General features: G+C 38.9%; 1 protein-coding gene across 1 annotated transcript in view; it reads left to right on the forward strand.

Annotated features, from left to right (window-relative positions):
* The window catches only part of ADAMTSL1 (ADAMTS like 1), a 407,202-nt gene that overhangs the window by 153,919 nt on the left and 229,177 nt on the right, over positions 1-24,106 (forward strand). The window contains exons 6-9 of the mRNA XM_073880850.1: positions 64-138; positions 3,470-3,627; positions 8,899-9,010; positions 12,714-12,852. Coding sequence (XP_073736951.1) covers positions 64-138; positions 3,470-3,627; positions 8,899-9,010; positions 12,714-12,852 — 484 coding nt within the window. The remainder of the gene's footprint in view (positions 1-63; positions 139-3,469; positions 3,628-8,898; positions 9,011-12,713; positions 12,853-24,106) is intronic.

A 24,106-nucleotide genomic window follows, 5' to 3' on the forward strand; every position in this document is an offset into this window, starting at 1 on the left:
GAGCTAGTCGATAATTTTGTGTCAAATTATGTGCCTTTAAGATATCGCTTTGTTTCTCTCTAGTGGATGATACCGTGGTTGCCATTCCCTATGGAAGTAGACATATTCGCCTCGTCTTAAAGGGACCTGATCACTTGTGTAAGTAAACTCAGTTGTTTTCCTTTGGGTATTGGGAATTTTAGTCACTATTATTTTTTGTTCCCAGAAGAGATTAAAACACAGAAGTGCAAATCTTTCTACTCTATCATAATATGGTATTTTGAGTGCTTCTGTTTATCTTTTGGCTGCCTGATGAGATAGCAGAAACCTCGGGGTAATTATCTCTAACCACACTCGTCCTGAAAAATACAAAATAGATGCTCCCAATAGGTTGCTCGTGAGTCAAGCACATGTTTATGCTTCTGTGAATATTATTGCTCATTCTCTCTCTTCTTCCTCTCCAATCAATCTGTCTTTTTCTTGCCTTGCATCCCTTTTCCCACCCCCTTCTTCTTTCCAGCCTTCCTCGCCTTCACTTTCTTTCCTCCTATTCCCGTGTTCCATTACTTTATCGATTCAGGGGAACGTAGAAGCACCAAACAACCTTAACTTTTAAAGAAAACCATAGTGGTATGATCAAACATCCCATGTATTAAAAACAATACAAAGCCCTCCTATACTGAAGGTAGCTATTGGGATTGAGGATTGATGGATAATCACAACCCTAAAGATCAAATGGTAGCATGGCCCCGCTAGAATTGAGAAAGAATTGGTATCTTCAGTCCTGCCGCGCAGTAGTACACAGCCACATTGTCTCTTTTTTATTATTAGCATTTACTGTTGTTTAGACATAGACCTGTAAATTACCAGCAGACAATTACAGGCTATAACCCAGGGAAGGGGTATAAGAGGATACATTGTATTTTCTACAAAATTCAGTTCCACTGAAAGACTTCACTTCAGCTGGTCCCTTGAGCATTTCTGATCTCCTCCACTGTGACTGTTCCTGGATTCCTAAAGAACCATCTATCATCTTCTGTTCTTTCTCCCCTCCCACACACATGCCTAGGAAACCAATTTAGGTAGCGAGCATTATCTTTTGGCAATTGGATTATAAATGAAATCATTCCAGAAAGACAAACAAGAGGAAGATAAATTGGAGCCTGTGAAAGTTCAGATAGCCTACTATAGTCTTTCTAAAAATAAAAATAAATACATTTCATGGGAGAGGCGGGATTTGAGGGGTCATGTGAAGGGAAGGAATAAGTAAGGTACAGTTCAGGCAAAGCCAGAAGATGCTGATAAGTCACCTTATATGGATCCAAGTTCTTTTCTAACCCTGAACAACCCCCCAAAATATAATGTTCACATGTCGAGGGATGATATATGTGTGTACACTATCACCATTCAAATGATTTGCTTTCCCTCCGGAGGATTGGACAGAGGTAGCTGCTCGTGTAACAACCCCACTCAAAAACAGTATTTTTCTAGCAGTGACAGGCCTGCTCAGAATAAAACATCCAGGCAGAGATCATCACCAAGTGGGGGACTGACTCCTCAGTGCAGAAGAAAGACCCCAAAGGAATAGATCGAAGAGGAAATTCATTTTTATAAATGTATGAGCCTCCCAGTTTTCCTAACTGTGTGATCACTAATAAGCTAAAGGATGAGCCTTTAATTTTGCTTTAATTGTCCCAAGAATTCAATAGGTGAAGCGGCAGATGATATTTATAAATGATGGAAAGCAAAATGGAATTTCTTTTTTTCCTCCAACAGACATACATGTATGTTGACAACATACATGTAGCTTAAGAATTTTTTGTTTTGTGTATCTGGAATAATTAATATAATATAATATAATATAATATAATATAATATAATATAATATAATATAATATAATATATAATATATAAGATGAATATGTGAATAAATGACACCCTGTTTCACTTGCACCCCTTTGCACTTAACTCCCAGAAGCTGGTCTAATATGGGACTAATCTGAAATATTTAGGGCCAAACCAGAACAACACTAGGCAGTCTGGTCCAGCCCCCGCTTATCTTCCATCAGAAGTACCTTGGGAAGGACAGCTGGGAGGCCTGCTGATAAGACTGAATCAGATGCTCAAATCAGACTTAGACCCCCAGGATTTTTCCAAAACTAAGTTGATTTATGTCTTGGAGCTATATCCACAAATTAGTACACCTACCCACACGTAAGGCAGCTTGAGAAATGAAGGCTCACAGAAGGAGATCCTGTGTTGTGGTTTCCCCTCCAGTTCTCCCTTGATGTAGCTCATGTTCTCCTGTGAAGACCTCTCTCCTCTAGGGCAGGGGGATGGAGTCTGACCTACTCCAGAAAAAGGGCTACACAGACTTCATCTAAGCGTTGTGGGCATTTCACGGGACACCAACATTCTTCACTTGTTGGTATTCCAGTTTAAAGTAGACAATACGTAGAATAACTTAGTACGGGTACTTTAGTACCTCCAGAGGTCCTAAAATTATCCCGGAACCCCAATCTGTAAGACATGGAAGAAGGGAGTCATTCTGGTTGAATGCTGGGTAGAGACCCAGAGCCTCGCCTGGCACTCTGTCCTTCCGCTGAAGAACCACTGCTAAAGCTAAGAGTTCTTATGCAAGTTTTAGAAATCATTAGACGGTCTGTCCCTCTTCATACAGTGGGTAGTTATTCTAAATCATTTCTCAATCACATGAGAATTTAATCTGCTCTGAAATACATGGCATAAATTACCATCATCCCCAGCTTGCTCACATTTCCTACAACAAAAGATGTTTCATCGTCTTTGTCATTGGCCAAATTCTGATTGGAATGCTCCAAGAATCAAGAAGTTCTTCTCTCTTAAGCACTAATATCATATATGTACATAATACTACATTAGGTACCCAGCAGGATTTTTAAAAGAGAGAGAACTGAAAAGAATGGTGATTTCCTTGTCCTCATTACTATTGTTTCTTCATGGCAAGCCGCAACACACACACGGTAAGAAAGCAGATAGTAGTACAAATAAATACAAGGTAATGCATGGGTATAAAGTCGCACGGGTGCTGAGGGGAACTCTGCGAGGCACCCTGGATCTCACGGATCAAAAAGAAAACTGGAGGGTATTCTAGACAGCCGTAGAGACTGAAATCAGTAAGACATGTATGGGAGATGGTTTAGTTGAAGGAATAGGATGGTGGTAAAGTGGGGTACCCTAAGGAGGTCATTGGGGAGTCAAAGATTTTTTTGACTGGGAGCCCTGAATGCTTGGCTAATGAGTTTTAAAATAATATCATTTGCAACAGAAACTCCTCTGTGATCCAGAGGTGCCCATAAATTTTTCTATCCCAATTTCAGCTGTGTCGGCCATATAAAGAGGGTATTTCTCCCTTCCATAGCTGTAGACTGTTTCATGAAATTTGCTGGCATGTGGTCTGTGGTAGCCCTAGGAACATCTTTCTCTCCTTTACATGTGTTTGACCATGTAGATCTGGAAACCAAAACCCTGCAGGGGGCTAAAGGTGAAAACAGTCTCAGCTCGACAGGCACCTTTCTTGTGGACAATTCTAGTGTGGACTTCCAGAAATTTCCGGACAAAGAGATACTGAGAATGACTGGACCACTCACAGCAGATTTCATTGTCAAGGTAAGGGCCTCTAGGTACCTTGTTCTCAAGCCATATCCAAACTGTTACTTATAATCTCCCGAAGAGAGAGAGAGAGAGAGATTTGGGGTTTGGGTGTAGATTTGGAAATCCTATTCTCCAGGAAATGTTTAATTCAGGGGTGTCAAGGTACATCCTGGACTTTTCAGGAACATATAATATTTTTAAGATCCTAAGAAAATCCTTATGTGTGTATATATATGTATATGATTTAATAAAAAGACTCAAAGACCAACACATCATTAGTTGGAGGATATAAACTGTTTTTGAAACAAGTTAGGATACAGTCATTGACTCACATAAGGTGTTCTCAGTCGATGAGAAAGACAAAATAATGATCCATAGACTTGGTCATATGTCTCATTACAAGTTCTGTTTTCTCTTGTACTGGCAACAAGACTAACTTGTTTCCTTCTATCAGAGCTTCCCTACTCTTCAAGGTAATATAAAACACATTGCTGGAAGCAACATATCCATTCTGTAGGAGAAATGTATACACTAGAAGAATGTTTGAAAATCACAATAAAATAAAACATTTTTTCCTTCAGTAGGTCAGAAGGACCTGAAGGATGTCAGCTGTAAAGCTCTAAAACTTGTAATGTGTCCAGGACTCCATAAATTTTTCATCATGGGACCTGGAGCCAGAGGACACTTGATTTAAGCTAAGACTCGATGACCCCACGGCAGCTGGAAGTAAGAATGCACATAGGAAAATGGGGTAGACAGTGAGGTCGGATGGAAGACGGGTTCCAGAGCGCTGTTCTCGGTCTCCATCTGCATGGTAGCTCTTTTTAATCTGGTCCAGATGCCAGCCACATTTGTGTGAACAAGAAGCTACAAACCAGCAAAGATAGCTCACCAGAAAAATGATGCTCTGGGTGGTTATTTCATTTCAATATGCAAATACAGCACAATAGTGAGAGCTGTCTTTATTTTATTGCAACCCTTAGAGCACTGCTGAACAAACCATTTGTATTCCTTTCCCTAGTAGCCTTGCAAGAGTTAATACACATACTGAAAATAGTGAACTGGATTCAAGTAATATTGTTCACATGTCAGTAGTTGACAGTATTGCTGAGGCATTTCATACATCTAGCTGCCTTCTGCACATCACCACTTGGATATTCCATAGGTGCAACCAGCGCAACATGTCCGAAACTGGACTTGTCTAGCCCCAGAAACCTACTTAATCTTCTTTATCTCCTATCTTGTGGAATAATATGCTATTTACCCAGCCACATCAGAAACCTTCGATTCACACTGATTTCCCCTTCTTCTATATGCCCCCGGTTAGACCTTAAACTTTGTCCGTTCTACCTCCATACCATCTCAAGACCATTCTTCCTTGTTCCTCCTTGCCACATGCCATGTGCATCCTTCTGAACCTGCAGCCCCAATGAATGAACTTGACTTTCTCAGCCAGTGGAAGGTTTTTTTCAGTGATGGTCCCTCCTTCCCTAAAACTTCCAACTTAGTTCTCCTTGTGAAAGCAGCTAAGGTACCTGTTCAGCTTGTGCCCATTCTAGAAATTTCAGAAGAACGTCATAGAGAAAAGTGACTGATGAGTACCTAAGACACCAAAGTAGTAGAAAAATTGTGTCTTGCATTTGCATCAATTAGAGCATTAGACACAGATAATGCATTCATATGTCTTTCTGAACAGCATGGAGCATCACCCTGTGCATCACTCAGCAGCCAAGGAGCATAGGGGGACTCCTGACTCCCAACCCTTTGTTGGCCTTGTCTGGGGCAAAAGTTTCTACAACACCAGGGAGAGAAAAGAACATGGTAGGGGAACAGCTGAGGCTCACAAATTACCCCTTTTCCCAACTGCGAAGAAAAAAGTGTGGCATTTCATAGTGCATGAACTGGGAGATCCTTTGTGTACTTGATGATGTCTTTCATGCATTTGAAATGTCTTCCTGATTCCTTTGATTTTACATGGACCTAATGTTCATCTATTACCCACTCACACACTTGCCCTGTCCTGGGCACTCTATCATGACAGTGAGATCAGTTGCTATGGAAAGTGACCAGTTTTTGTCTTCTCTTTTCCTTTCAGTGTGAGAAGTCTTATATTAAATTAGAAACACTGAATCATTGTAATTATAGGAAGAAAAGCTTGTTTCAGAACATTCTTTTTCCTTATTAACTTAAGGAGGCCCAAATTACATATGCCAGATGTGTTTAGCTCCCTAAAACTAAATTCTAATGTGTCAAACTGAAGCTTTCAGCATATCCTGGAGAATAAGAACCTGATGTCTGAGGATTTAGGGTGTATAAAGCTCCAGAGCTAATGATAACAAAAGTCCCAGCCACCCAGAATTAGTAAGACCAGAAACAAGGAACATGGAAGCTCATCTCTGTGAGCAACAATTAGGCCATCAGAGTTAGACATTGGGTTAGCCTCTTTATTTTCCTACTTGCAAATGAAAACTTAAGATACTGAGAAGAACAGTACAAGGCCACCACTGAAGATAAATACCTGATATCTCCACAACACTAACACTAACAGAATTGTTTGGTACTATGAAAAGAATGGCAGCTTTCAAGCCAAGGCAGACCTGAATTCAAATCCCAGCTCTGCTCTTCCCTAGCTGTGTAGCCTTGAGCAAGTCACTCAGCCTCTCTGAGACTCCTATCTCTTATCATAATGTAAATGTGGAAAGATAATACAGAGTAGTTCTAAGATTTGATTTAATATAAATAAAATGTACCCTGCATACGGTAGGCATGTAGTAAGTGCCGGTTGCTGTGGCAGTTGTTGGTTATTATTAAAAGAAGGTGCTTATAGAGAAGAGAGAACCAGGAATATTATCAGTGTCGAATCAGGTAAGATTTGTATGGTCAGAGATTTGGATACATCACAACTGTTTTTATCTATTTGAAATAACAATACCCCTGTTCATTTCCAATCTCTTTTCAAATTTAGGCATACAGTCTCAGCATTCACGGTCATTGTACATCAATTTCATTGGACAGTTAGGAACAATATCCTCTCTAAGGTCCTTATTTTCTTTCCTTCAACATAGTATTTACTAACACTTCCTCTTAACACCAAAACGTCTTGACATGCATTCCTTACTCTCAAGGCATAATGTGCTTTTACTGGTAACTTCTAGGAAGCTGAAAATTTGATGTGTTCCATCTTTTCCTCTTTAAACCAGATCAAAAACTGAGCCCAGACACTGTACAGATATTCTAGAACAAGGTTTCTCCAAGGATTTTGATGTTATAGCCTCCTCATTTTTGTTTTTTCCTCCACTTTCCTAGGACTTAGTTTAATTTCAAGCATCCCAAAAGAGACCTCTGCAAAAAAAATCCATCTCTCTAAGCCTAAATAAATCTTCTGGTCTTTTTATTTTTTCACGGAGCTGATGTTTAAATGAGAGTCCTCTTCTAATACCTTTCCAGCATGGAAACCACACATCCCAAGAGAGCTATAGGCTTTTGTGAGCTTAAAAAAAAAAAAAAAAAAAAAAAATCTCGAAAAAAAAAAAAAACTTTCCAAAGAATGTGATTAATACTACATCCCTGAGCAAGCAATTAGGTATCCTGTATCTGACACATAGGATTGAAAAATATTAATCTGTAGGCTCTGTGCCCCTTTTGTGAAAGACACCATATTGCTTCAGCTGTTTTGGCTTTAAAGTAAGGGATTGTATCACTGTTTATTCTAATTAGGAAAGACCTCGATGTTTCATGGGTCAGAATGCCAGCATAATATGAGATATTCTATAGTTCTCTCTCTCTTTCTTCTTTCTCCTTTTCCAGCTCTTGCAGATTATCTGAGGAACATTTCCAATATTTTCATCCAAAGTCCAAAAATTGGTCTAGGATTTAACACCTACTCCCTGCATTCCAGTGTTCCTAGATGTTTAATCCAGTTGTTAACCAGTTGTTCAACTCAGTAGTGGAAAATAGGCTGTCTTTTTTAAAAATCTGAAGGCCAAATCCATCAGCTTATCCTAGGCAAAGGGCAGTGGGACCACGGTAAGGCCTGAAAACATAAAGACGTAGACCACATGATGCGCTGATATGCCTCTAACTGTCTTGAAGTAAGAGGTGGCCCTCTTGGTTGTCCATGGAACTTCCTTTAGTATAATAAATAGTCCAAGCCTTGCCCAACTGTCTCCGTGTTATACGGCATGTCATTATGTCTTTGTGAAATCAAGGCGCTGCTCCTATTGGGTACTTTTTCCTTCTCTTTCAGATTGAGTATATTTTCTCAACCTTATACTTTTAGGAATTATTAAAGAATTATTGCCTCACTTCCCCTTTTTAAAAACAAAATGGGGGGCGCCTGGGTGGCTCAGTTGGTTAAGCGACTGCCTTCGGCTCAGGTCATGATCCTGGAGTCCCGGGATCGAGTCCCACATCGGGCTCCCTGCTCAACAGGGAATCTGCTTCTCCCTCTGACCCAACTCTCTCTCATGTGCTCTCTCTCTCTCTCAAATAAATAAAATCTTTAAAAAAAACAAAAATAAAAAATAAATAAAAACAAAATGGGGTTGTAATTTCCATAAGGACATGAATATTCAAAGTACACATTGCTTTTATATTGTAAGTTGGTGTTTTTCAAAGTTTGGTACTTGGACTATCAATGTTTCCATTGCTCTTGCATTGCAAGAGCCCAGGAATTTGCATTTTAGCAAGCTTCCAACTGGCAACTCTGCACATTAAAATGTATGAATCACTGAAGTGCCAGGAAACATCTCTGAGTGGGCAGAGCCATTTAATTCTTTAATTCTTTTTTCTTGACTAAAGACAGGATCTTTCATTTTCTGCAGTATATGGCATTTATAATTTCCTCAGAACAAATTGTCTACTTTGGAACCTGCATTTAAAAATTCACATACACAAGACACCTGGGTGGCTCAGTCGGTTAAGCATCTGCCTTCGGCTCAGGTCATGATCCCAGGGTCCTGGGATCGAGCCCCGCATCGGGCTCCCTGCTCGGCTGGAAGCCTGCTTCTCCCTCTCCCACTCCCCCTGCTTGTGTTCTCTCTCTCACTGTGTCTCTCTCTGTCAAATAAATAAATAAAATCTTTTAAATAAATAAATAAAATAAAAATACACATACATACATATTTTACATATAAAAATCCACGCTATGGCCACTTCTCTCCTAGAGTGGTTCTTCATGCAGCCTAAGGCCGTCGGTGCCACTGTGCATTCTTGTACAAGTTGCAAGGGACAAAGAAAGCCCCTCCCTGTCATACCAGTTTCTCTCTTTGCTTTTATCTCCTGCAGATCCACAACTCGGGGCCCGCAGACAGCACAGTCCAGTTCATCTTCTATCAGCCGATCATCCACCGATGGAGGGAGACAGATTTCTTTCCTTGCTCAGCAACCTGTGGAGGAGGTAATGGTGTTCACTTACCCTTGGAACTCTTGGCTTCTGTGAGGGAAGACTTGGCTGTCATGAAAATAGTCATTTCAATGTGGAAGAAATTGAGTGCTGTGATGGGTCTGATTCTTTATTCTGAATGGGGCCAAATCCTGAAGCCCTCCTGTAAGGCAGATACCTCCCTCTAGATGCTGCATGAACATTTTCTGTCAGCAAAGTTCCATTAGTGGAAACGGTCTTGACTCTATTCTGTTCCTTTGAGAATAAACTACTCATCTGGTTGAAGAGAACTTAGTTATTCAGGAGACAAATGGAGAATGTTTGTCAGGCCTACTACCTAGCATGATGTATCCAAAAAGAATCAGAGGTTGATTTAATTAAAGGAAATAGTTTATTACCAGAAGAAAAAAAAAGTCCCTGCACTACAGACTTAGACTCAGTTTTTGTTAAACCCTACCCCATCATCTGCACCGTAAATGGAATGCCCCTTGCCTTATTTATTCATTGAAACACATCTCTCCTGAAAAGTCACCAAATGAATTTCTATCTCTACTCTGTCACATCTGCAACATGGACAGCATTTTGTGTTACTGGAAAAGATATCCCCTCCCCATTTTCTGCCCTTGATAATTATAATGGTTACATAATAATTGCTTCAAATCATTTTATAATTTATTTAGCCATATCCCTATAGAAGATTTAGTTCATTGAAACTTTTCTATTATAATGTAATGAATAACTTAATACCTAAGTATTTTTCTTCTTTCAAATTATTTCCTTGGAATAAATTCTCAAGAGTGAGTTTCAGAATTTTTGTGGCTATTGGCATATATTACCAAAATTCTTTCCAGAATGGTAATAAGCAGCATATGAATATTTGAGTTTCATTGCCAACTGAGCCAGTATTTGTGGATTATAAGAATTGTTTAATTTTGCTGATTTAATGAGCATAAAATTATATGTATATTCCTTTAAAAACTAGCACATCAAATAAATTCTGGCTCCACCTTCATAGAAGCCTGTTAATTGGACAGTGTTAAGTAGTTAATCCACATGGGAATCACTAGATTATTTTGACAAGAGAAAAGAAGGATGGTACTTCAAAATAGAGACAAATTATTACCTATTCGTTTTTTTTAAACAGTAAGAACATATGAAATAATTCATCTTCAGCTGCATAATGTGAACACACCACCAAAAATGAGGTTCTATAGAATAATGTTAGGTTTTAGCTTAAAAGCTGTTAGTCAAAAATACCTTCAAGTGCTTTTTACTTGGTTGTTAAATAACTATTCGTTCAACATTCTAAGCATTTCAACAAAATAGTATTTCCATCTGCTCTATCTGTCCTGAAGAGAAAATTACTTTGTTTAAAAATAAGATGCCAATTACTTTGATGTTTCTTGGGAATATGTAATTTTGATACACCTATTAATGACTAGCATAGGAAATAGTTTTGAAGAAAGAAATCCAAGCAAATAATTATTTTTCTTCTTTTTATTTTTAAGATTTTTATTTATTTGAGAGAGAGAGAGAGAGAGTGAGTGAGAGAGAGAGCACACACAAGCAAGGGCAGAGGGAGAGGGAAAAGTAGGCTCCCTTGCTGAGCGAGGAGCCCCATGCAGGGCTCGATCCCAGGACTCTGGGATCGTGACCCGAGCCGAAGGCAGACGCCCAACCGACTGAGGCACTCAGATGCCCCTCTTCTTTTCTTTTTAAATGCAAACCGTGCTTTGTGAGAAGTAACAATTCAGTAATATGCCCACTATGCCAGGTTCACACAGAGCTGCTGTTGGAGGTTAATTTCAGTAACCTTGATGATGCCTTGCTATATAATGGCAACTAATGTTAAATTCATATTGGATATAACCCCTCTCAGTCTTATGTTCCTCACATCTAAGTGAAGAAGTAGAAGCATTAGTGGTCTTCAAATGTTTTGAGTGATCAAACCCTTGCTTCAAAAGAAAGATCACTAGGAAGCCCAGATAAAAGGAGTATTGCTCAGAATGAAGATAGGAGCAATGTGGAAACCAGCCTTCTTCCCACTGTACCGACCACAGTTTGAAAATTACTGAAGAAATGATCTCCGAGTTCCCGTTTATATTTCTGGTTCCACATTCAACGTTTTGCTAAGTGTAAACAAACAATCGCTACTCCAATTACCTTGTGAAATGCTTGAAAACACAATTATCTTGTCATTTATTTCATTTTTGTTCTAAACCTTCATTTCACACACTCTCAGATAGCCTGACAACAACATTTGTAAGATGACAGATTATGATTTTTAAAAATCATAATCGTACACAATTTACTTATTGATTAGGCCCACATTTTACTACATGATAAATTCTGTCCTTGAGTAGAAATTACCATATGGAAAATATAAAAGTATAAAAGGTATAAAATGATTTGCTTATAAAATTACAAATTATAATTCTTATTATAAAATGATTAGTTTGTCATAATATTATCTGCTTTAGAGTATAATGTAATTGAAAAATAAAAGTATACTTATTTACAATGTCATTTTTCTCTTTGATTTTCTTATAAAATAAAAAGCTTAATGGAACATGTGCTCTGACCTATTACTTTCCATGCTTTTCATCTTTACAGTAACATTGTTAAAAGGTCTTTTTTTGGGTCTTTAATGAACAATTAATTTTTGTGGGTGGTCTGAGAACACAGCCCCAAGCCAGGAAATCTGGTTTATAAGCCTCCTTCTGATCTCCTAAAATCTTTTGCAAGTCTTTAATTACTCTAACTCTGACTTGCTAACACATATCTAGCGATAATATTTAACCACCTGCCAGAGAGAATATATTTTGGAGGTTGGTTAGGGTTAGAAAATACAAAAGCCTAAGTTAAAAAAAAATTATCTATGTACATTTCTTTTTCACCCTAAGAATCTCAGTCTTCATCAACACCTCACCAGAAACACAGAGAGAGAAGCAGGTGGGAAAGCTCCAACGAATGCAACTAAGTAGTACACAGCAATGCTATTTTTAAAAGAATTCTCTCAACAGTGGAAATGTGTGCACGGAAACTAAAAAATATCAGGAGCAATGGCCACGGATTTTAGGTCAAGAGGAAATTGAACATTAGGGGAGTACTATTATTGTCATTGTTCTGGAGGGATTCCTAGTGGCTCCTGTTAGGATCTTCATCCTCCATTTACTCAGCCTAACCTACTCAGGTTGAATTTAGACAAAGATAGTGTTCCCAAGGCCACTGGCAGGACCTGATCTTGTGCTGTTCCCCATTCCCCCAACGGGAGCACTGTTAGAGTTTATTTCATTGATCAATTTGGGAGTTTATTCTTCCTGGTGCCCCAGATACAAAGGAGGCAATTTTGCATCCTTGCAAAATTTAATGGTTGGCAAGTAAATACTGATCATCTTTTGTTACACTTTTAGAAGACACAAAGCAAATTAACAAGACTAGGACTTACAGCGGAGTCTTTTCACCTAGCTCTGCCCTTCTTGATTCAAACCTTATAGTATAATTTAATGATTAAAATTTGAGTGGAAAAATAGTATTTGAGGTCTGCAAAAATTAACGAGCCTTCCATTTATCTGTCTTGTGTCCTGGAAATTACCTGAAGCATTGGGAAAGAATTTCCATTAATGGGAGATGGCCAAAAAGCATAAAGAAATATATTGCGTTATATTTTACCGTGGTTTGTGTGTTTTAAACTTGCCTGGATGGTTTGATGCTACAGGTTACCAGCTGACATCGGCAGAGTGTTACGACCTTCGGAGCAACCGTGTGGTTGCTGATCAATACTGTCAGTATTACCCGGAGAACATCAAACCCAAACCCAAACTTCAAGAGTGCAACTTGGATCCTTGCCCAGCCAGGTCAGTCAAATTTACCAGTTTATTTGTCCTAAACATAAATCAAGTTCCAACTAAGCTTCTGAAATTATTTAATGAAAAATAAGCGTCACTGCCCAGTGTCCATTCCTAATCATGCATTATTGTTACTTTTTGGACTTTTGGGCTTTTTGGAAACTATGACTGGCCCTCACTTAGGTTTAAGAATCAGACTGACAAATGAAACATCTCAGATGATGAGGAGTCATAAAAGTACAGGTCAGCAGTCTTGTCGTGGTGTGACATTTGCCTTTGTAGTTGCAACACTTCCTGGTAAATCTCTTTATTAGCCTCCTTATCCTCAGCATAAGAGAGAAGATATAAAAAAAAAATTCTCCTCCTACGAAACTAATTGTGAACACCAAAAGATAAAAAATCCTTCCCCAGGCCCCTTGGATTTCTGAGAAGCACCTCAATATTATTTTTAAATCATAGTTTAGTAATTAATGTACATAAAAATAAAACTTTAAATAGTTGAAATAGTACATGAGCAACATGCATGAAAATCGCTCTATCTTTGAAGTTTTTGTTTTCTGCTGTTAACTTTCTAAAGTTTATTTTCTTGTACTCTGTCTGTCTCATATTCATGGATTCTAAATTCTACACGTGATGCACAATTGCCTATCTCATATACTTAGCTCATAAAACTGAACCCAGAGTAACAGGTTTTCATTAAAGACACAGAAAGAATCAATATTTTGTAATTATATAATTTGGGTGAAGTTTAAGTTAACTTAGGTTCATGTTACACCAGGTAATTATGTATTAAAAATTGGATATGGTTTAAAAACTGAATGAGGTGTTAAAATTTTACTTGGACTTTTTTTATTTTGGAAATATTAAGGGTATGAAGCATTTTTAGCCAAGATAATTATAACTAATGCAATTCAACCCTAATTTTAAATTATTCTACTTATTATACATCTTTACATCTATACCAGAAGACCAGTGTGTGAAAAGCATAGTTATCCTAATTCAGACAGGTGGGCTCAGCCAGAGGAAGACTTTGAAAGGCTTTACACATTTTCGTGAGAATTTATGTGTAAATTTCTAGGAGAAATAAGGGATTCACTCCCACAACTGGGGAAAAAACTTCCATAAAGAGATGGCCATGGAAGACAGTTGTGAGATAAAAGCATTTTGTTAACAATTTTAAGAAAATGTTTATAATTTACTCAATTTTTTTCTGGCTTCTGATTTTTATCTATCTTCTCTGTCGGAGTAATACTTGTGGCCCTATTTCTTATTATCCAAAAGCAAAGGGCCATGTTATAATGAAAGAGGTTTGCCTGCGAAATTTATGCTTTGTCTGCATCCTATGTTATTTTAAAACATCTAATATAGCACATGTATAAATGTTGCTATTAAGGTGGCTATTAAGAAAAACCTGAGAAAAGAGAAAGGAAAAGTAAGTTAGAGGCAAATGTCAGGAAGCTGCTTTTTTACTGCAGAGGTAATTAAACAAAGCTGTAAAAATTAAGACTTAGCAGTAGGAGAGATTTAAGAGGAAACTGCTTTAGGAAATGTAGATTTGCTGCTCCAAGGTGAAGATACTTCAGGATCGCTGGGAAATTCATTGCACTTATTTGCATCCCTGGGATCAAAGCAACTTTTCTAAATTCCAAGAGAAAACAGGAAGTGATGGTCTGAGAGAAGATACTGTCTAACAAAGGTCTGCCCTCCCTTTAGACACAGCAGAGTCAAACCCGCAAGAAACTGCTTTCTGACTACAGGTATAACTGCCTCATAGTCAAATCAGGAGTGACACAATGACAGTAAACTATCGCCTTTGTATCTAAAATTAGAAACCCCCAAGAGGGAAAATGTAGACGTCCTTAGTACCGACAGTCAGATATTTTTGAATTCCAAAGGAAATTTCTTTCATCTAGCCCTTGAGATATTTGTTCACTTTACTTGTATGAGCCTAGGATTTGGGGCCTATTATATATTATTTGAAAGCAAAATCCCGTTCGCATACCAAGTTTATTGCCTGTCAAGCCTAGGAAGTACCATGGACAGCAAAAGGTGCACTAAATTATTATTAGTCTGGAGCCCTTGGTTTATTATTTTACCCTTCTGGACCTCAGTTTTCTCACCCACGAAATGGGGGTGAGAGGGTTGTTTGTTGCATTAAGTCAGTGGTTTTCAGTCTTTGCCTACAGAACCTGTTATTCCACAGAGTTTCTTCAGTGAATTTGATTTGATATATTTTGAAGTGTTTTTAAACAAGAACTCACAAGAAGTTCATATATTCAAACACGTTAAACTAATTTTAACTTGTTCAAGCTCAGCTAAATTGTAAGAATTGTTGTAACAGTTGTAAAAATGTTATACCACCAAAGTAACTACTTTTTGCCCTCATCCTTAAGTTCTGCATTATGTCTATTTGGCTGAAAAATAAGTATCCTGAGATTGCAGGGTGAGCTGTAAAAAAACTGTTACCATTACCATCTGCTTCTCTGTGATAATAAGAATTCCCTCATTGCTACACATCTGAAACCAAAACAAACCAGAAATAGACTGGTTATGATGACCATTCGCCATAATCCTTGATATCCAATTTTTTTCATCTACCAAAATAGCTTCATTGTTGGCATTAATTTACTTCCTAATAACTAAATGTTTACAGTTGAACTAGTGAACTAAATGACATCCCTTACTCATTTCACTCACTGACAATATGCACTGGTTCACATGGTTTGCGGATTGGCTCATCTAATGGTTCTCAAAGCTAAAGAGATTGTTGACATCTAGCCCATGGTTTCAAAATAATTTTTATGTTTTTATGGCTTTTTTTTCTGATGCTTAATGCTAACTAAGAAATGTCGATGAGTTAAAAGCCTATAATGAAAACAATAAACCTCACTAACCATCTCCAGTGCCCACAAATCACCAGTGTTAATGCTTTTGCTATATTTCTTTCCAGTCTTGGAAAGACTGGAACACAGATGAGTTCATACTGTGTACAGTGGACACTTGGAATTCAGTGATTTAGCCTTCTTGGTTTCTACTGTTCTAAACCAAGCCTGAATATCCATGATATATAGTAACTTGACATTTTACTGAGGCAGGAATATGAGTCTCTTATCCTACTAGACCAACATTTGAGCCTACCTGACGACCAGAAGTTCCATCCCAAGAGAGCTTTTGTTGCTCTCTGCTGGTGTCTTTTATGCAGTCATTTTTATGAAGTGGTAAAATACCTTGTTTCCTCGCCAAAAGTGGTCTCAAAAAGGAAGCCAAAACTTAACACTTCTAATGGAAGGAAAAGAGAGTGAAGTTAAAATTTTAATGGCTTTTAGCAGAAATTAAGACTGTTTCTCATTGGTGACTCAGAGCAATGACATCACTAATCCCATCATAGGCTCTCTCCAGTGTTCTGGTGGTGGTCCCAGCTTGGGTACTCCCAGAAGTCCAGAGGCATGCTCCTCCTATAAGTCAGGGATCTACTGCATGTTTTGTTTTCCACTGCATTCATTTCACCCCATAGTATGGACCCTTTCCCCTGTAGCTAAGACGTTTAGAATCTAATCAAATGTAAAATCCTCTCTTGTGCCTGCCATGTCATAATTACAGCTTCTGTCTTACACCACGGGGAAATTTTTTTTTAATGCCTTTTCCTGTTGTTGTTTGTTTGTGCAGTACTTTGTCTCATCTTTGCCTCTCAGGTGAAGGCTAAAATCCATCATGTGGCGAGAAAGCCCTAAAATGTATGCCTATGGTCCAGCAACAACTAAAAAGGCATCGTTTTAGTTCAGCTAATAAGCACCTTGTGTTCTCAGAGTGGCTTTCAATGTAAACTACGCTACATTTGGCCTCCTCTAGCTCAGTCCATGAGACCGGAATGACTGTTAATGCTGTCTGGGGGAAATTGTGCAAGACATTGTTTGTGAGAAGATCAGAGAAGCACCTTTGCAGATTCATTCTGGCACGGGCCTCCAGTGTTCCCTCCAAGGCAGTAATGAAGGGGGCTTCAATTGGCAAGGGTTGGAAAAGTGAAAAAAGCTCTCACTCATCACACTATCATGGTCACAATCATTAGCAAACAAATCTGTTTCTAGCCGAAAATGCATCCAGATTCCCCCTTCCCTCAAGGAATTCCGAGCAACAGTCCTGAGCAAATGCCCAAACTTGTATGCCCCGAGCGGCAGTTCTTGGTGAGTTCCAGTGGACTTTTTTGTCCAGCCCCATTTAATTTGACAGCAAATTGCATAAATCATCCCTGGCCACGATCCAAATTGTGAACAAAAATCTCAGATTGAATCTTAATGCGACTCTAAAGAAATAATCTGCATCGCGAAAGCCATTATGTATAGTGGGCATGTAAAAACCTGGTCACGCTAACTTGGTGACTAGTCCAATGCTGTACAGCCTGGTGGTTAGGAGGGGAGCTTTGGAGCAAAGAGGCTGGCTTGGGATCCTGGCTCTGCTGTTTTACTGGTTGAGTAGCCTTTGGCCAGTTACTTGTTCTCAGTAAATCTCCATCTTTTATCCTGTGAAGTGAGGAAAATAACAGTACTTACCCCACAGAGTCATCATGAGGAATAAGTGCCCTAAGATATTTAAAGAGCTTAGTAGAATGTCTGACACATGATAAGCACTCAAAAATGTTAGTTGCTACAGCTATTATGACGAAGATCATGATTATGATAATGTTGATGTTACCTCAGAGAGAAACTGCTAAACTTTCCAGAAATCAGCTTTCTCCTCCATGAAGGGGAAAGATGCCCCGGAATTCTCTATGGGTCTAGAAATGGAGTTCTCTCTTGTTTTAACAGCCAGAGACACAAATTCCTAAAAAATATCTTCGTCAGAGTAAATCCCATGTATCAGATTTTTAAAGTACAACAACCATGAGCAATTAAGATAATTAGCATCTCCATAAATTGCAATGTGCAACTGCCTAATAATCCCCACTTAACCAGCTGTGAGACATTGCCATTTTATTCAGATGGGATTCATGCCATGTCTCCAAAAAAGGAGAACTCAATGTAGGGACTAGAAAATGGGCGCCTCGTTAGCAATTAAAGTATAATGAAATGTTTTCCTAATCTTGGAAGTCTTTTTGTTTTGTTACAAGAGGTAAATGATTTAGAAAAGTAACAACTTCCTTTCAATCAACCTCATTTGAATATATTGCTCTGAGAAGCGAATGAGTAAGCAATAAGAAAGATCACTGTAAAATCCCACGTCCACTTTCATTCATTATCTATAATGAGGTAAAAAAGCAGAGTTCTGGTTCTTTTTAGGATGCATGGTCATATCCTTCCAAGTTCATAGTCATACCACACACACATACACACACACACACACACACACACACATCATCAGACAGTCAGCTATAACTCCGTTACTAGGGCGATTCAGTCCTTCTACCAAACTAGCTCATTACTACCAATAATCACTTGTTACATTACATCTTACACTTTTGAAAAGTGTAATTATCTATGCAATTCTCTTAATTAACTTGTGGGTTAATGGAACAGGTATTATCATCATCCTCCATTTTAACGTCTGTCTATCACTTTGGCTTTACTAGCTAGTAACTTCTTTACTTCTCTAGACCCGAGTTTTGCCATTTGTAAAATGAGTATAATATTCCTGTAAGAGAGTAGCTACGAGGATTAAATGAGATAATACATATAAAGCTCTTAGCAAGGTGCCAAGCACTCAGCAGAAGTCAGCTATCATTATCAAATTGAGAGCCAAACCTGTAAAATGACTTGCCTAATGTTACTTCTTTATGAAGTTGATAAAGTGCTTTCACATCCATTATCTCAGTTCAGTTTTACAATCCCTGGGAGGTTAGCCGGACAGAGATTATTATCTGTTATTTCCAGATAAACAAACTGAAGGCTAAAGAGGCTGAGTGATCTGCCCCAGGTTAGATTGTGCAAAAGAAAGCTAGGTTGTAAGTCTAAGTGCTTCCAGTTCCAGACCTACCTCCTCTACTATGTAAACTCAGGTGACCCGATTCATGCCACAGATACCTTATTCTTCATGATGCCTTTAGCACCCTTTAATATCTGGTTTAAGCCCAACATAGACCCCCACAACCAGTACAGTACTGGCAACTTTACATGTCTATGCAAAGTTTGGTCCCCTGGGTCTTTGAAATGCCACACACCTAGGTTAGACAAGCTTCTTTTATATAAGCATAAATACTGATGTTTACTCAATCCAAATAGTGACCAATCACTTGGGAAAGTAGAGTGAGAGATAAACAAAGCCCAAGGAAATATTAGTCCCACTTACTTAAAAGCAGTTCAGAAATTGCATTCATTAATATCAAGAATATGGAACCACAGAAATAGCAATGTGAAGAAATATTAACATATGGGGTCAAATGATCAAAAACTCTCCAGTGGTTTTATAGCAGAAAAATGAATGTGTGCCTTAAAATTTTTTTCAAAACCTGGATGATGAAACAGGGTTCTTTTGGTCTGGTTCCAAAAAGATAAATGAATATTGCCCTAGTAGGTACAATGGTTTAATAAAAGATTGTGACCTATTGACAGAATATTTGCTCATTCGCCAGATCCCATCTTGCACAGGGAAGCCCGTGGTGCTTTAAGAAGTCACCAAACATTAGAGTAGGAAAGATTTTGAGATGATCACCTAGTTCAGTAGTTTTCAATTTGTGGTCTACAGAGCTGCAAGTTCTGCCTTCAGCAGCCACTAGGAAGAGAAGAGGTAAGATAGAGCTCCATGAGATGGGTTTCCAAGCCCCCAGTGCTACTTCATCTTAAAACTCCTGACTTCATCCAGTACTTATATGTGGCAGAAATCCAAATGTAAGGCACTCAAGATCAGAAAGAAGTGACAGGAGAACTGACTGTCCACCTCCCAGCTCCTCAGGGGGTCCTTTTCCTCATTACACCATGATCCTGTGTGCTCTACGACCCAAGAAAAAGTGAACGCTTGTGTCTTTTCCAACTTTTGGTCACTTCTCTCCTGCCCCATCCTAAACTTAGGAAGAGATTGGTTTCTGCTGCCCCAGAGTTGTCAAGAGAAGATGAGATACACTCTTCTCTGCCGGAGCTCCCTCCACGACCCACAATTTCATTCATTTTTTTAACTGAGAGCCTAACTGGTACAGGTTCGGTGCTTGGTGCCATGGCAAAGGCAAAGAAAAATCAGCTAGGGTCTGGGCCCCCACCACTGCCCAGAGTGAGTTGTATAGTGACAAAGCATCAGGATATCTGAAAGGCACAGGAGACAGGAAAGAGATCTTTTCAAGCTGTCATGCTATTTCTGGGAGACACCAAATGGAGGAGATGCAGAGGTAAACCAAGCAGGCTAGAAGCACAGGTGTCCTCAAGCTGTCCTCTCTCCGCGCCAAATCCCCCAATCACCTCTGCTACCAGAGCAGCCTTCCTTAACTGCCAACCACCCCCCCGTCAAAAAAACCCATCTGCCCCCTCGAACAGATGGCGGAACTAGAGGAAGGCAGGGAGTGGGACTAAAAATGTCCCCAGTGAGTGACAGTCTGTTGGGGAGTTTCTTTGACCTGGTTTTGTTTGTTTGCTTCAATTCTGGATGGTACTGCTTGCCTTTATGTCTGCATACCAACAGCATGACTTCATTGAGTGAATATGCACTAATTGCCTCTGCCCAGGGCATGGTGTTAAGAGATCCAGTCGAGAACCGATATGGACTCTGTCCCATGGTATTAAACTAAAGAAAACTTATACATAATTAGAACTTAGTAGATATTTAAAAGTACCTTAAAAGTGATGAGTGGAGTTAGTGCAATGGGTGTTTGGAAGAGGAAGAGCAAAATTCTGGCCAGATGTTGAGAGGGAAATTAAGGACAGGCTTTAGAAAAGGTAGCCCTTGACTGAGAAATTTCACTGGGCGACACGGAGCCACTGAAGACTTTTGAGTTGGGAAGTAAAATATTGGCTACCGCGACAGCAGTGAGCAGGCTGGTGTGGAGAAGGCAGTGCCTGCAGGCAGAGAGCTGTTAGCTGACCACTGCAAGAGGGCCCAGACTTGTGTCACAAGGAGATGTGCTTGGCCAGACTTGACAACCGGCAGAGCGGAGTGTTGGTAAGGAGCACAGGGACGAGAAGCGACCGAAGATGTCCCGTAATGTCTAGCCTGGGTGGATGGGAGGGTGGTAGCGCTCTGAACAGCAGCAGTGACCACGGGGGAAGATAATGAACTATCTGGACACATTGAGCCGGACAAAGCTAGAGCATATCCAGCTGTCAGGAAGTCAGCAGTGAGGCTCTGCAGCTCAGGAGAAGAAGCAAGAGGCCATTAGAGATTCACAGAAAGGGACATTTAGCACCATGAAAAGGACTTGTTATGGTTCATTTCCTTTATAAAAAGAACTCAGAACCCCACGAAATAGGCTCTCCTAGAGATAGTTCCATTAGGCTTTTTCTTGGAGAGAGGGATTTACTAAATAGTGTGAGCCTGAATATGGATTGATTTTTAAAGCCATTTAAAGTCAGGGATGCTATTCTAAGATAGCTTCTGAGATGATTTCAAAACAGACTTGATAATCTTTAAGTGACACTTGGGATTTGAGGTGATGGCCTCATTTCATCCATTTATATCATATTTTAAAATGTTCCTGCCTTACACTTTCTCGGACTTGTATTTTGTCTTGCCTGAATATTCTAATTCCTGTGACTATACATTATAGAAAACTCAGAAAACAGAAAAACGTAAAAATACAAAGGCAAACACCAGGAACTAACAACTGTTTTTGGTCTTTTCCTAATATATTTCTGTGACATAATTATACTTATGTATAATTACATACTTATTTATATGTATTTACACATACATAGACACATGGGTACAAAAATGATTATATAGATTTACGAACACGTGAATTTTCTTAGTATCGTGGTTCACATGGTATGTTCTACTTTGCATTGAATTTTCTTCAGTTGACATTATATTTGAATATTTTCTATGTCATTAAAAATGGCTCAAAGGCTTCATGTTTATGACTGCATAATATTTCATTACATGAGCCTGTCTTAACATGGAAGCATTCTCCCACCATTGGGTAGTTCATCAAGGGGTGTACTTTGAGAGGATGAGGTACCAGGTCTTTTCTGCTTACACCACGTGAGTCTAGAATGACCTCATCATCATCTTCGCATTTTCTCACCACAATCCCTGATGGTGGGGAGTCCAGCGGTGTCCAGTCGTTGCCCAGTGTAAGAAGGGCATGAGGGATCAGAATAGTTAAGGCAATGAAGAATGCATGGTTTTACCCCAAACCAACTGTTTTTTACATCTTCTCTTGTGATCATTTTTTTTAATTTTTTTATTGTTATGTTAATCATACATTACATCATTAGTTTTTGATGCAGTGTTCCATGATTCACTGTTTGTTCACAACACCCAGTGCTCCATGCAGAACGTGCCCTCCTGAATACCCATCACCAGGCTAACCCATCCCCCCACCCCCCTCTTGTGATCATTTTTTTTAAATTATTTTTGCCTCCTTCACCACTTCCCACCTATCATGTCTGAATGCTAGTGCATGCGCACGCATGCGCGCGCGCGCGCACACACACACACACACACACACACACACACACACACTCGACCTAAACATGGGAAGAGCTTCTTAAAGTCCCTGAATGGCATCCTTTTCATCATTCTTCAATATGTACACTTTGCCTAAGAAAAAGACCAAGTGTCTTAAAGGTAAGCAATAGGAAGTTACATTTAGGCCACAGTGCCTACCCTTCTGTGACAGTGTGGTGAAAGGCCAGGGCCATGGCATGAACCCCTAGAGAGAGCAGAGCCCATGCACATGAGCATGCATTAACAAGACTGGACAGAGCACCATTGTTTTGATATCTTTCTGTTTTCACAGGTGCCATAGAATGATTTTATGAGTCTTCACCATGACCCATGCCATAGAAAGACAAATATAGCTATAGTTTTGCTGAATCCAGGTTTAAAGCTCCTTGTGCAAACAAAAACACAATTTCTAAATCAGTCCAAAGCAAAGCCCAACATCTTGAATTCTATATACACTCCCTTTTATTTCCCTTCTTCTAGCCTGTTTTCTTCAATATCATTGCCTCCATTTTAAATATCATCAGCTGATAAATCAATTGGCAGAGCTCTGTAACAGTTCATTCAAATATTGAGGATAACAAATCATAGCTATAAAATTTTTCAGAAGAGACGACAACAAACTTTTTCATTTAGAAGGTGGTGTAGGCATGAGTAAAAATACTAGGGTTAGCTCAAATATAACTGCAAAGTCAATTTCAGTGATTTCTTAATTAACTGCTATTAGGTGTATATCCAAAGTTATTAGAAGAACTTTGGAAGGTTGGAATTCTTTAAAAATATAGCTCTTTGAAAAAGAAAATGCCCTTAATTACTAGACGCAAGAATTATTGGAAAGAGATCACATGATTATAATAAAAGATAGGATCAGCCTTTCACATTCAGTTTGTCTGTCAGAAGAAGGCAGAAAAGAAGGGACGTTTCTCTAACTTGGAAAAACAAGGAGAAAACGTTAATGTTAGCACCATTCCATTTTTCTGTGAGAGCCGTGGGATTTTGACTTTCCTCAAAAGGCAGCATCCAGTTTCATGAATATTGTTATTTTATGGGAATGCCCATCCATACACAATGAAAATCTAGCCATGCAAATGAGTACAGAAACTTTAATCATACAGATAAATATAGAAAATTTAGTCATGTAAGATAAACAAGTAAATTAGTATGCCAACGGTTTTCTCTCTGGGAATAGAAATCTATCTTTCGTAGCTTTGTTTCCCATTGTCTTTTAAATTTAATTTTTCTCATGTATCCTGGTACCTTTCAGTCATTTCTTCAGAAACTACCCTCTTTATCACCCCCTCTTATTTATGATGATCTCCAGTCAGTGCTGTTTTTATCTGTCTGATCCATAGTATACCGAGCTCACCCATTTTACCCAAAAGCTTAGATTTGCTAGCCATCTAAAAAGAATATATTATGCCATGCTATATCAGAGAATGAGATTAAAACTGAAGCCTGTATTTATTTAAATACAAATATCAACATTTACATCAAATGTGGATATATAAATATGCACCCATCCATTTCTCCCAGGAATAGAGAATACATGAATTCCTTCCGTATTCAAAAGAGAGACTTCCTATCATTTGTCAGTTGCAAAATAAGTATCTTCTGCTCCTGCCCTACCATGTTCTGTCCCAGGGTGACAGCTGTGTATTGAGCTCTCTCTGTCTCCCACTCTTGA

The sequence above is a fragment of the Callorhinus ursinus genome, unplaced genomic scaffold (genome assembly GCF_003265705.2).
Source record: "Callorhinus ursinus isolate GAN/ISIS: 27379988/994484 unplaced genomic scaffold, GSC_fseal_2.0 scaffold39, whole genome shotgun sequence".
Lineage (NCBI taxonomy): Eukaryota > Metazoa > Chordata > Mammalia > Carnivora > Otariidae > Callorhinus > Callorhinus ursinus.